Raw genomic sequence first — 14,767 nt, 5'->3', positions numbered from 1 at the left:
TGTCCGGAGCAGGAGGAGGCAGGTTCAGCCGAGCTCCCTGGCACTTGGAGGACTGCTGGGGAAGAATCATCTGTGAGGTCCTGGTCAGATGACGAGCCTCTGGTTTCGGCTTTCCAAGTCATCATGGAGAGTCAGCAGAAAGCAGGGGAACGTCACGCAGAGCTGTTTCCAACGGAGTGGCATGCGAGTCAGAGGAGTGCATCCACCTACTCTCTGATGAAGTGGTGCTTGCATGTGTGCGCATGGTGATCTCCATGGGAAGGATGGTGGATACCATGGAGACCTTGGCCCAGCAGAATGCGGAGATGTGCACAGACCTGCACTTCATCACGGTAGCCAAATGTGAGTTCCTGTAGTGGCAACACAAGGGGAAAATGGGGCATCTCAACACCCTTCCAGGTGCTCCTTCCCCTCAAGGAGTCAGGCTGGGGCCCTCGGGCACCCGAAGGGAGGAGTGTCAGCTGGAAACACCTGGGTCATCCACGCATGAATCTCAGAGGCTGTTTGCTCCTTCTGGGTTCCCTTTGCCTGTGACCCCCTCAACCTCGTCCTCTGTCACTGCAGAGGGAGCAGCTGACTCACAGGAGGACAGCCAAAGCGAGCCGGGGCTCTGAAGGCCTCAGCTCTCCAGAGGACCCATGCCAAAGTCATTAGAAGCAACAGGGCCAATGATAGCACAGGCTGTCTCCACTCCTGCTGCGGATGGCAGGGCAGCACCTAGAAGAAGTGGTAGGCCTAGAAAAGTTAAAAATTTCTGATCACAAGTGGTTGCACGGCTGAATACGTTTTGTCACTTTATAATCTGAAAACATATTCACTTTGACTGAATAACGTGTAATGTTGTTGTTCAGCTTCATTGACAGGCTCCCTGAAGCCACCCACTGCATCCCAGTTCAGCTGCATGCAGCCGGACCATGAGTGATTCTGGAGGAAGAAGTGTGTGTGTGTGTGGCAGGGCCCTTCGGAGCCTTGTGCTGTCACACCCCCACACACGTGGAGCCTCCATCCATCACACTCATCTTACTGTCCCAATCATTTTAATGCTGGCTACTGGGGTTCTCTTTCAGTTGTCCATCTGAGCTGACCTGCATCTCTGCCCACCCACTGATTGCACTCCCATGCAGCTCCTGTGCCTGACCAACACCACGCTCCGCTCACTTTTGATTTTGACAGTCATGGTGGTAGAGAAGTATATTGTTAGCTCCACTGTCCTTTCCCCCCCTCCTGTCACCCATATCTTTTCCCCCTTCACTGCCAACCCTCCAGCATCAACTTCCACCTCCCCATTGTCACTTAGCACCCCGAACCCATATCTTTCCAGGGTGTCCGGGTGAATGTGCACGTTCCCGATAATTCCACCCCCATCGATATTGATGACCTCCTTCCTATCCCCAGGGTCTGTGTCTGCCTCCCAGCCGCAGCAACCACCCTCTACCACTACCAATGCACCCTCACCCTCCCATCCTACTGGCTCCCTCTGCCAAATCTGATACCATCCTGACCTACCATGCCGACCCACAGTCCATTCCCCAGGAGGCAGTCATCAACTCCACAGACCTCCTCCCCTGCACCTGGACAACCACCCTCACTAATTCACCCCTCCATCCTTACTCGCTCCTCGCCCTAGACACCTTCCCTCCCCCCCCCCCCCCCCCCCCCCCCCCCCCAGATACCCTCCCCCCTCTGAACTATCCCCAGGCACTTTCCCCCCTCCAAACTCCCTCCACCCACCAGACACAGACTCCCCCCACTCTGAACTCCCTTCTCCCCCCAGGCACTTTCCTCCCCACCGGACACCTTCCCCCACCTCCAAACACCTTCCCCTGCCGCCCCCCCCGCGAGCTCCATTCCTTATACCTTCCACCCCCCTTACACCCCCAACTTCCCACTTTCTTAATTCCCTCCCGTTACACCCTCCTCTCCCCCCCTCAATACTCCGTCTCACAGTCAGCCTCAAACTCCACACACCCCCCCCCAAGATTTTTGTTGCCCCCTCCCAACCTCATTCCCCTCCCCACCCCCCCGGATGTGCCTTCCTCTCCCTCCCACCCCGGTACACATTCCTCCCACTCACAGCGAGACTTTCCCCTCCATCACCAACACCACCCCCCCACCACTCCAATGATCATCCGCAGCAGCTATTGGCCAAGACCTTGATGTTTCGAAGTAGCCTTGAAGCATTAACAGAGAACTCCCACCTTATGAGAGTTGATTCGTGGCAAAGCCATGTCTGTGAGAATCCACCCAACGTGCGATGCATGTGTTCCTCCAGAGTCTGGTAGCTGTTGGGCTCCAGCATCTTCTGCTCCTCGGATGTCTGCGATCTGAGTGAAGCCCTAACGGTAAGTTCCGACTTTTGCATGCCACATTTGCCCAGATGTGTTCTGGGCCGGCGTAACGTTAATTTGGGTGTTGGAATCTGGGGGGGGGGCGGGTGCAATTCTGGTTGGGCCTTACTCTGCATCCCATTACTGGATGCAAATTGGGTTCATGCTGGCTTCCAGCAGGATTCGAGGTCCAGGACCCCATTGGCTGCTGCCGCTGTGCCTTCACGCTGGCGTGAAACCGATTTCTGCCCCACAAGTCGAATTATCGCCCCCTCCACCCTGCAGGCCCTTTGTGTCTCCTTCTGAATGTGTACTGTTACGGCTACATCAGGAGGGATGAAAAGATAACTCCCCTATCTTACTACCCCAGGTCTGACTGCAACAGGTTTTGTGAATGATTTGGAAGGATGAAGGTGTTTACTCAATGTCCATGTTTAACAGTTTACACACTGACTGCAAAGAAGCGAGCCTGACAGGCTTTCTTGAAGCTTAAAACAAAAAGGGCTTAGTTTTTATTGAGTTAAAAACCCACCCAGGTAAAGATAGCAAAATATTTACAAAGGTAAACCTGCGTTTCTCGAACTTCGTGATCCAGGTTCTCACGCACACGACCATACAGAAATTTACAAGTTACACTGTAAGTAGTTATTTTCTTAGCTAAATTGAAATTCAATGCTGAAAGATAAAGATATTGAAAGTTCACTGTTTGAGTTCTTGGCTGCATCGTTGTGGCTACAGCAAAAACCTTTCCAAATTCTTTTAGATTCTAGGGGCAGGATTTTTACCTCGTCGGACGGGCATGGCGGGCGGGCCTGGGAGCGGTCACAAAGCCAGCCACCGCCCGCGATTGGGCCCCGAAATCAATTTCACAGTAGCTGGCAAATTAACAGCCAGCCAGTGTGAAACGCACGCTACAACGCTGAGTGCTCTCTGGGTGGGGGCAGGAGGAGGGCGAGCGCAGAAGTTTGCACATGTGCGTGGGTGCGCACAATGAAAGCTCCCTGAGGCAGAAGATTTTTAACATCAAAAGTAAAAAACTTACAAATGTTAAAAGCATTCTGTTATAAATGATATTCAACATTTTTTTCATTCTTAATTCCTGTTGGAAACCTCACACAAACATACAGAAATGTGTAAGTTACACTGTAGGTAGTTACTTTCCTAGTTAAATTGAAACTTAATGCCGAAGGATAAAGATAAAACCTGTGGATGAGGTTTCATAAAAAATCCAAAGGCCGCCTGGCTGATTCACCAGCCTGCCAATCGTAAGGTTGGGCAGGCAGCGAAAAATTGAATTCAATTAATACTTTAATGGCCTTAATAGGCTTATTAATTGTTGGCGGGCGCGCTGCTGACACCAGCGTGCACCTGCCAACCGAAATATCACGTGAGTGCACGATGATGTTGGGATGCGCGCCCGACCTGACCCATTCAGCGAAAAATTCAGCCCCAGGAGTTGAGTTGGAGCCCATATAACTGCAATTGCCATAATCTGTCTCTTCCAGAAGTCGATGAGTTTTGCACCTCGGGTTCTTTCTGAGGGAAAATTCACTGTCTCTGTCTTGGATGTATAAACTATAAGAGCTAGGGTCTTAACTTGGGCGAAGAGAGAAGGGAGCGCTTTAGTGCTTCATTAGCAGACTACTCACTGCTGGAAGCTTGCATGCTGTATTAGACAGATTTCAAAATGGTTACCTCAGTCACATCAGCTCTCTCCCCCGATAATATTTTCAGAAGGTGTTTGTTTACCGGATGTCTGAACTGATGGTGCTTTTGTTTCATGGTCGTGGGTGAATAGATTCTGTAATGTCCCAGCCAGTAACCCTGCTGAATGAGTTATTATCCACCTTGATGAGATAGGAAGATATATCTCCCTGTACCCATTGTTCTAACAAACTTTCTGTCTCTGCTGGAGAGATAGTCATACAGAAATGTAAATGCTATGCCCTGGACATTTCAGTGGATCCCTTTGAAGTGGTCCTTGACATCCTCAGGTGTGAAGTTCCAGATAAGGATGTCCTGGCACATCTGAACTTTATAGAAACTGGTCACTGGCGTTACCAGATATCAGGTGACTTGTGGCAACCATCTATGGTCTGTGTCTTTTCTTGGCTTTAAAAAAACCCTTTATCAACAGTTCAGTATATATTTGGTCAGCCCGTAAAATTACTGTTGAATATCAATCATGTACAAGTCACATCATCGTGACAGTATGCAGTCGGGAGTGGCACACCATTCTGTATGCACAAAACAAACAACTCACATTGGAAGGAATGAGAAACATGCATATGGAACTTTCAGGAATAGTTCCAAGCATGATGTGAGGCCAGTATTATTCTTTGCAATGGTACACGTTGAACTTGGTCATATGGAAAAATTGATTTCACTGCGAATTTGTAACCCTTCCTTTGGGAAGTGGCACATCCTTTTTATTTGTATAAAATGTAATTATGCATGTTTTCTTCCATATTGTTCAGCATCACACTTTCAACACTTGACTGAACTGTATCAATACAGAATCATGAAATTCTACCAAAGTTAAAACTCAACTGCTCAACACTCCATGTTTTTTCATCTGCCAATTATTTTCTCAGTGACTGTAATTTCTGACATTCAAAATGAAGCTTGTAATATGATAGAAATGAAAAAATACATATGTAATATGTATATTGTTGTGGAATATATAATATGTATATGTGTACCTGTAGAATTTTTGGGATTTTTGGACATTTCAATTTGGAGGCACCAGTATCTTTTCAATGTTTGGGGTTAATGTTCAACTCACAGTAATGGATTTTGTCAGCTGAAAGAAGTTTCCAACTAAAGCTATAATTGCAGGCCCTAGATTACCACAATCTGAAAGTGGCAAATATCCCAACATGCATCTGTATAATTCAATTCAACTGCCGTGCTGTAACAGGATAATTATAGGATGGTGTTGATTCTGTTTTGTAATGCATTCAAAGTGGTTGTACCAGCTGCATTTCATTTATTTATACTCCCCTTAGAACTGCAAAACAAACAGCAAAATAAAACGATTAATGTAAGTAGTGTAAGTTCTGGAACAACCGCGCTGCTATTCAGGTTTGGAGGAAGTTTCTTAATTAAAATCTTGATTTTTAACTGTTTACCTAAACAAAACCCTTTATTGACAGCCCATACTGTTGTTTAATTAGTAAATTATCTGGGGAGAATTAAGGCCCACCCAGCGTGACTTGCACCCGGAAGCGCTGAGGACGGAGCTGCCTCGGAGATTAGTGTGATTTTTAAAAAATTTTAATAATAAGAAATTTTTTTAAAAGTTATTTCCCTTCATGTGACAGTGTCGCATGAGCTGGGACATGTCAATGAACTTTAATTAAAAAATTTATAAGCCCTTCATGAAACCTCATCCCGCCCGCCTGTGGATGAGGTTTCATGATAAATGCGAAGGCTGCTTGGGCTCTTCGCCTGCCCGCCAACCTTAAGGTTGGACGGGCAGCTCAATTAATTACATAAATTAGTTTTTAAATGGCCTTAATAGACCTTTGACAGTTCGGCGGGCACACAGCCGACTCTGCTGCGCGCCCGCCAAGCTGAGCATCAGAATGACGCGTCAGCGAGCACGGCCCACCCCGACCCAAAGATTCTGCTCTCCGTTTTTTAACCATTGTAAAATAAAAACCCACACCCTAAGCACATGGACAGGAATAGTGAAGTGCTCCCTCTAAAGTTAATTATTAACTGCTCTGTGGTATGTGACGAGAAAAAGCTTATCTATTTATCCATTTTCAGTGGGTGAGGAAAAGGTTATTCAATTTTCAGCAACTGATCAAAAATAATTAGTACATTATCTCTGAGGCAATTTCTTAAAACTTTCAAGATCTCTTCATTTCTTAGCACCCATTTTCTTAGCCTAGCAGTGAAACCTCTGACTTACCGTAAACACTGTCACAAAAAACTGGCTGATATAATGAAAAACTGTTTCATAAAGCTAGTATATTAGTTTGTACTTCAATACTGTGTTGGCCCAACCATATTTTGGGAATATTGCAACCATTTCTCAGTTCATATAATTTTTGGAATGGTATTGCCATGGCATTTTAACAGTTTGCAGGTTTCTGGTGGGAACCAACACTGATGAGTTCAGTTCCTGCCAACTTATGGCAGGAAGAGACCCAGCCGATTTTAAGAGTCGTGCCTCATTTAAGTCTCGACAGTCAACTTTCACCCATTTCAGGCGGGAAGCTGGCAGAAAACTGCACCGTCTGGTAGCTGCCTGCCAACTGCTGGGCAGCCTTGCAGGGAACCTGTCAGTTCCGGCAGCTCCTTTTAGAGGGTGGCTGGGTAAGTAATTGACGGTTTTAACCTGTTTCTGCCAGGTGGATAGGGTTAAAGTGAAACCCTGTGTATCATAGCACAGAAGTTTGTGCATTCAAGCTTGGATGACACTGAATGCAGTATTTGAGGAAGTGCTGCCTTGTTGGGTGTGCCAACCTTACAGATGGGGCATTAGACTGAAGTCTTCCTGTTTTCTGGGGGTTCTGTAGTATGCCGAAGATCCCTTGGAATTGTTGATTGATGACCATCCTGCCCTGGCTAGCACTCATTCAGTAGTACTGCTGGAGAGAAAATCAACTGGTCATTCATCTCATTGCTATTCATGGTCATGGCTAGTGCAGAAATAACTACTGTATTTGTCTACATCAGTTACTGTTTTCCCAAATGTAATTTATTAAAATGCTTTGAACTGTGAAAAATCATGATATAACTTGAAGTACTGCATTATTCAAAATATGTGCTAGAGCAGAAAGGGAAACTCAAGAAAGGGTTGCATGATAATTACTTTCCCTCAAGATATGTTTAGTAAATTTTGGGGTTGACCCTTTTGACACGTTCAGCAACCAGTTCTAATGTTGGAATGAATGGTAGAAGAGATGCTGTTCAATCCAGCCATGGGTCTCTGTGGAGATATAACAGCATAGTGACAGACTGCTCTTTATTGCTATTGCCTTAGGCCCATGATATCCAAACTAAAATCTGTGGACTACATAAAGCCTATCAGTCCTGGCAATGTGATCTTGAAGCCCAGACAGCTCACTTCTAACTATGTTTATAATAATTATTCACTGGCTGTGGCCCATGAAGACAAAATACTTGGACGCTGCTAGAGACATAGTGCGAGTATACTTAAAATTTTTTTAAAAATTACCCAATTTTAATTTCTGCTGCCAAGGCTATGGGCCCAGAATAATAACTAAGAAGCTTGACTATCCAGGACAAAGCAGTCCACTTGATTGAGACCCTATCATTCACCTTAAATGTTCACTCCCTTCACCGCCGCTGCACAGTGGCAGCAGCGTGTACCATCTACAAGATGCATTGCAACAACACACCAAGGCTTCTACATCATGAGCAGCAGTTGATAGAACACCATCACCTGCAAGTTTTCCAAGTCGTACACCAATTTGACTTGGAACCATATCATCGTTCCTTCACTGTCACGCGATCAAAATTCTGAAACTCCCTCCCTAACAGCAGTGGAAGGGAGTCTTGGAACACTACACAATCTAGATTGGAAGCTCTGCTGTGAGCTGCTGTTTGTGGCATTGAAAGTCAGAGAGTTTATTTTAATTTAGATTAGACATTTATTGCCCTTGTTCAGAGAGCACTTACAAGTCAACCACATTGCTGGAGTCACATGTAGGCCAGACTAGGTAAGGATGGCATCATTAGACTCCTAATTTCAGATTTTTATTGAATTCAAATTTCACCATCTGCTAAGGTGGGATTTGAACCCAGGTCCAGAGACCCATGATAATGGGTCTCTGGAATACTGGCCCAGTGACAATACCATTATGCCACAGCCTCTCCTGGCACCTATCCCAACTGGCACTGAGAGTCAAACATTGGAAGATAGCGCACCTGCGATTCCCTCTAGGCCAATGATGGATCTTCTGCTTTCATCGGGTCCCGGACCATGCCTGGTCACTTTCAAGTCACAAATGCTCCCTCGCTCTCCTCCTGAGCTATAGGTCTCATGTTTTTCTTTAGGCTAACCCCAAGTCTGGTTCTCTCCCGCAAGGCTCCCACAAGTACTTTTTGAATTAGGCTTTTAAGGATAAAAAAAAACTAAGGGATTAATTATAAAGTTGCCTAAATGTTTGGAAACAAGACATGTAGGTGTTTCTGATTGTGTTTTTCCATTCATACAGTAGAGATTGCATGAAATGAAATGTCAGTTTTTTTGTGGGGGCACATAGTCCAATTCTCTCCTTTAATTTACAGTATATACACTTCTAAAGTTGCTACTGCGTATTGGACATTCTTGTCTTGGGTGAGACAGAATGAGGCAATTCCACTATTTACTGCAAAGACAGTCAACTCTTCTAAAAAGAGATCGAAAAGGAAGTATTCATGCCTGTTTAATTAAAATCCTCAGTGGGGCCCATATCTAAAGCATTAAGTAGATATTAATAAAAATTATTTTTGCAGGCCAGAAAATACAATTTCAGTGAAATTTTCTGAAGGCAAAGGTTAATATTTTGACTAAGATTTTAGTCACCTTATTAGTAGCCCTGAAGTCTTTGTATTACATAGTTCTACAGCACAGAATCAACTCACCATGCCTGTGCTAGCTCTCTGAAAGAACTGTCCATTCCCTGGCCCTTCATAACTTTTAGAATATTTTCGAATATTTATCTACTTCCCTTTGAGAAGTAATTTGGATTCTGTTTCTCATGATCTTTTGATATGATATTCCAACTACCTTCTGTGTAAAAGAATTTCTATTAACTTCTTCCTTTATTCTTTTTGACAATGATCTTAAATTTGTGACCTCTAGTTACTGACTCACTAACCAGTGACAATAGCTTTTCTTTCTTTACTTCTCTTTTTACTTTACTTTACCCTTCATAATTATGAACAGCATGATCAGCTCTCATCTTAGCCTTCTCCATTTTAATGAAAATAATTTCAATTTTTTGTTTCTCCTAATAATTAAAAGTTCCATCTTAGTGATACTCTTTAGGAGCTACTCCATGTTCTTGACAGCCTTTCTAAAGTAGGATACCCAAAAATGATATTCTAACTGTGGCCTAATCATTGATTCCTGTAAGTTTAGCATAACTTTTGCATTTTGTACTCTATGCCTAAAATTTCAGTTTAATCAACTGATTGTCACACTTTTGAAGATTTGTTATCTGAACTCCAAACCCATCTACATCTACCTTTCCTTTTAGAGTTGTACATGTTTTTGTTAACTGATGGAATGACTAATTGGAGAGCCTGAGAACCTCACCTTTTTGATGATGTAATTGATTTCATAACTAGTAAGAACCCTGTCTTTTCCCAGCTCCCACTCCAAAATTCCACTTGTTAGTAGTGTGGAATTGGCTTCATTTGTAAATATTTGTAAGGTTTGCAAGATCCCGCATTTATCTCTCTGGGCTGAATGGAAAATTTATTTTCCAGATGATTTCTTGAAGCTTTGAATTTAGCGTGGCAGTTTTGGATATGCATATCTTCTTGGCATTCTTAAAAGCTGAGTTGGAGGACTGTATAAGTAAAGGCACTGCATGCTAAAACTACAGACCAAGAACCTTCAGTTCCTTGTCTGTGCTGGTATCAGTCATAATTGAAGCAGCGATGTAAGTGCATGAACAGGGACAGAGAATTATTTATTTTCTTGTCACTGATTATGGTTTAGTCATTCGCACTTGACATATGCACAAAATTGTGCTTCACATGGTTTGCCACAGAATCAAGTCGCCTACAAGCGTTTGCTGTTTAAGCTCACATATACATGGTGATTCTTGGCTCTCCCCGCAATGGCTTATAGAATTTTTCCATCGAGTACCTGGCCCAGGAAGACCACTGATGCGATTCCTGGCTAGGGTTGAGAGGGTTGATGATTTTAGTCAGGGGAGCAGGCATTAAAATTGACCTTTGCACTTCTGGATTAGCGAGCAGGAAACTGGTCAGGGTTCCCACTACTGGTCAGTATTGGAATTGTGCAGATGTAAACATTGGGTGAGGGCAGAATTGAGCCGGTTGTGATGCCCTTGATGGATGTAAGCTAATGTGCGTGCATGAATAATGGATTTCTGGATGATGCAATGGAGGTTGACAAGATGTCAAAGTTTCAGTGGGGCCAGGGGAGGTAAGCATTAAAGGATTCTAAAAAAGAGAAAATGGCTGTTTGGATATGTCATTGTGGAATGCCTTCCGCAGGGGACGAGAACTTGGAATGGGAAAACAAAAATAAAATCAGTTAGATATTGTTGTCTGCACCTTCATTGTAGCTACAATTCTGGGCATCTCAGCTCTACTGAATATTTGGGTTAATAGCTATCCTCTGCTAGTCCAAGCTAGGTCAGAATTCTTATTACCTGCTATATATTTTGAGCTAAAATTATTATTGAGCCCTTATTAGCTCATCTCCGAGAGGTCGCTATATCAGCTACCCTGCCTATTTGGATAACTTTAAATTCCCTTATTTTTCATTTTTCTTTTTCATTAATTCATAAAGTATTTTGTTCATACTAGTTAAAACATGAATAACATTTCATTATTTAATATTATAATACTGAACTACTTACAGCATGGTAAAGCTATTCCTATTCTGTGTTCTTATGCTTAATGTGTACTACATGGCAAATTGACAGGCAAAACAACGTGCTTCCTTTTAAAAACAGATAAAATGAATGGAATGAAAATTGGGCGCACCCTATAAAGGGTGGGAGATCCATTCCTTTAGGCTTCTGCCAAGGAGGAAATGTTGAAATTTATGCCCAGTATCACCTGGGACTTGATCTAATTTTGCACGCATCTATATGCATCATGATCTACGGCCAACTCTGTCAATAGAAATGGCCTTTATCAGTGGGTTGGGATGGAGCATGTGGGCGGATCAAGAACTAGGGAAAAACCTTCAGATATTTAAGCTTTTCCAGATATTGTTATGATTTTAAAAAAATAACATGAATTTGTTGTTAATCTACGTTAGTTAAAATTATTGCTTTATATCAGTTTAAATGCAATGAAAAGCTAAAAACATTAAGTCATTCCTAGACAAATAATTGTTTCAGAATAAATACAGCTTTTCATAAATGTAACCCATCTTTATATTTGGAATGATTACAGCTGTGTTGGCGTGGAAGAGGATGAGGCACCAGACATTGATATCTATCATTGTCCAAATTGTGAGAAAACTCATGGCCAGTCTACGAGTAAGTTGTTGTACAGCTTGATTTTGTTAGAAGATGAAAGAGTAATCAGCAAGAGATAATCTCTTATGTTCATGTGTTGTGCCATAGTATTTTTAAATCAATGTTTGTTACTTGCTATGTCTAACAAAAGGTTGAAACTTTTCTCCAGCTTGATACACAGGTTTTGAAAAGTTAACCTTGTAAATAATTTGACAAAATTATTAGAGCATTTGTATGACACTGGGATCTTGATTTTCAATAAAGGGATTCCCAGAGACTGTTGAGTAGTTGGTTCCTTTGATATAATGCTACAAAAACTTAAGTCAGATTCTTAAGAAAAGAATAACTGTTCTGTCACCAATGGACTTTATAACTCCCAATTTCATTGTTTTTAATCCTGCACTAATGTGAAAACCATGCTGCCATTAATGTGCTTAATCTCACCTTCATTTTTGACTTTGGTGTCCTTGTTCATATAAAGTCAATCTCTGTTATATAGACATTGTAATATGGCTATTGCTAACCTTGGTACAGGCTCTACCTCTACTTTTTTGACTCAGAATGGTGCAAAGTCGAGCATATGTGGTCCATAATTAACCAGTCATCTATTGGGTATATCAAGCTTTTACTGTGCTTGCTATCCTCAGCTACCCTGACATTGGAGTCTTGTAGTGCTGAGGTTCATTATAGCAATCCTGCCGCTATCCTAACTTAGGACAGTTGAGACCAGGGATTGAATCTGCGACCTGTTCAGTGTCACGGTCCCTCTGCAAAAAGACTGTGAAGTTTCACAGCATGAATTTGAACTGTGATAGAAGTGTCATAGGATTATTTCAACCCTGGAACCTACAATCGCCTAACAGATTGATGTAGTGCACAACAGAGGAACATAGGAGAGTACAGGACTGGAAAAAACTCAGTACTTCATCTGGCTGGCCTCAAAAATTCTGTTGTTTTCTTACTGACTCTCCACGAGGAGACATGTTTTTCAATAAACTGTCCTTCTCACTGTGGCAGATTTGAAAATCCAAAATGTGTTCTGACAACTGGGAAACTCTGAGATTTCCCCATTGGCTCCCCCAGACTGGAGTATCACATTTAAAAAAGGGAAGAGAACTTTGGATCCCTGAACTGTCAAACTTGTTTAAAGCCCTTTAAATGGAAATTATCATTGAGGTGGCTTTAATTGACTGTTGGCTTTTGACCTACTATATACCTACTTGACAGCATAGAAAAAGATTTAACGTTTAATTTCGGGGATAGGAATAAAGATTCTAATGCATGTAGGATTCTTGAGGAGATCTCACATCTGATGAATATTTAAAACTCAATTCCACTATTATAAGTACAACAGTTATATCTGTAATGGTTATGTCTACTCTTGAAGGAGGGTTTATGTTACTCTTCAACATTTCCCAAAGAATTATCTGGAAAGCTTCCCTTTTGATCTTGAATCCAGCATCCTTGGATCTGAATGTGGCATTGCTTAAATTTATACAGCCTTTGAACCTTTGATTTGATGTGTTGTAAATTTCTTGATGTGGCAAACTGGCATTCTAGTGACTCTTTTGTTAGGTAGTGATGAAGACGTGTTGAATTTCATGATGTGCATCACCTACCTTGTCTGCCATGATAACATAATAGTGTATGGTGCTCACCCTAAATTTATCAGGGAAGATGACAGCTCCATTCAATTACAGTCAAATTATTAGTTTCTGTTTTTTGGCAGGGAGGGTGTTGGTGGGTTGTGGGGTTGTGGGGGGTGCTCACAAGTCTGAATGGAATTTTGTGGATTTAAGAAGATCTTTTTGCTGGTGTAATACCATTTATATTAATATAAAGGTTGAATTTTTGAGGCAAAAAGTTAAGGGATCGACTTCTACATGGGTAATGTTTTTGAGGGGCTTATTTTCAACTCCCCACGCTTGTGGCTCACACAGCCAGCAGAGAACTGTGCGGGGTTTTCAGTCTCAGTGTAAGATGCGCATGGCTTGCAAGGAAGTGGATTGGCCCCAGAAGGATGCCTAAAAGGGTAAATTTTAATAATCCCTTTATTTTTCCTATGGGGCCTTAGGACTGTTCATGACAGCTCAGTGAGTTTAGTTCCATTTCTGGGAAAGTTTAATACACCCATGGCTCACACGCACTGTGTACACTGACTCTGCAGTGTGTTCCAATCTTTCCCCTGTCATTTCATTGAGAAATTAAACTTTTACTAAAGTTTCCTGATAACTCTGGGCGTATTGCACTCTGTGGCCTGGCACTAATGCAGAAAGATCAGAAAACTGCTTCAAATCCTGGTCTCTGCTGTGTTATTCTCAACACAGAGTGAGCTGATTTGGAGTGGAGTGTCCTTGGAAAGTTGGGGCTCGGCTTTTACACAAGATATATGGAAAAATTAAGGATTTTTTGGCTAAAAGTCAGGGTCAAATTTACACAAGATCGGCTACTATTTGAGTATATGCAGTAAAATGTATCACAAACTTCACTCTAGTATCCTATGGAAGGCAAACTTTGAATAAATCTATTACAATTATGGAAAAGGACCTATTGGTAAAGTGTAGTACATCATTATTAGCAGATAGAGAATAACAGCTTTGGTTTAAAGACCAATTCGTTTGGGAAGGCTGGCGTGCATGGCAATGCATACACAGTAGGATTACTATCTATTGCGTTGTCTTCAGCAGGATCCCGGTGCTGAGAAGATCCTAGAAGAGTGAGAACAGGGACAAAGATGGCATTGAAAGGCTGGACATTAGCAGGTGGCAGTCTTGGGAATGCAGCTTGAAGTTGTCAAACTAGCTGAATATTTAATCCTGTATATAAACAAAAGGCATCTTAGGCAGTCTGCTTTCGAGAAATAACTAAAGTTCTATTGTTTCTTTTGCGCCATTCTAGTTTATATACATAAATTTCAAATAATATGACACAGCTGAAAACTAATTTTTATGTCTAAGCCCTGATTCAGCACACCTTGTTTTGTATCAGTTGGTTACATACGTTAAGGTTCTTGGCAAGAATGCATTGCTGGTTGACAGGCTGCATATCTTCATAGTTTGACAAGTTTAGTTTTGCATCCAGACTGTGCAGGGGAAGACATCAATAATCACAATTTTTTGACAGCCATGGAAATTGCTATGTTTTGTTTCTAATAATATTAATTGTATTGCTGGTAAAGTTTGTGTAGGTTTTCCAAATAAGTGTTCAATGCTCCTTTTGTTGGAGGGTTCTCTGCTAGCTGAAGCATCACAC

The 14,767-nt window shown here is 42.3% G+C and overlaps 1 protein-coding gene across 3 annotated transcripts in view; it reads left to right on the top strand.

Annotated features, from left to right (window-relative positions):
- phf2 (PHD finger protein 2) overlaps positions 1-14,767 on the top strand; it is a 148,934-nt gene that overhangs the window by 27,688 nt on the left and 106,479 nt on the right. For all 3 annotated transcript variants that reach the window (XM_041191913.1, XM_041191912.1, XM_041191911.1), the window contains exon 2: positions 11,451-11,536. In XM_041191913.1, the coding sequence (XP_041047847.1) occupies position 11,536 (1 nt within the window). In that variant the 5' untranslated portion in view covers positions 11,451-11,535. The remainder of the gene's footprint in view (positions 1-11,450; positions 11,537-14,767) is intronic.

The sequence above is a fragment of the Carcharodon carcharias genome, chromosome 7, assembly GCF_017639515.1.
Source record: "Carcharodon carcharias isolate sCarCar2 chromosome 7, sCarCar2.pri, whole genome shotgun sequence".
In the NCBI taxonomy this organism is placed as follows: domain Eukaryota; kingdom Metazoa; phylum Chordata; class Chondrichthyes; order Lamniformes; family Lamnidae; genus Carcharodon; species Carcharodon carcharias.
The sequence above is the reverse complement of the archived record's forward strand: the minus strand, read 5'-3'. Positions and strand labels throughout refer to the sequence as shown.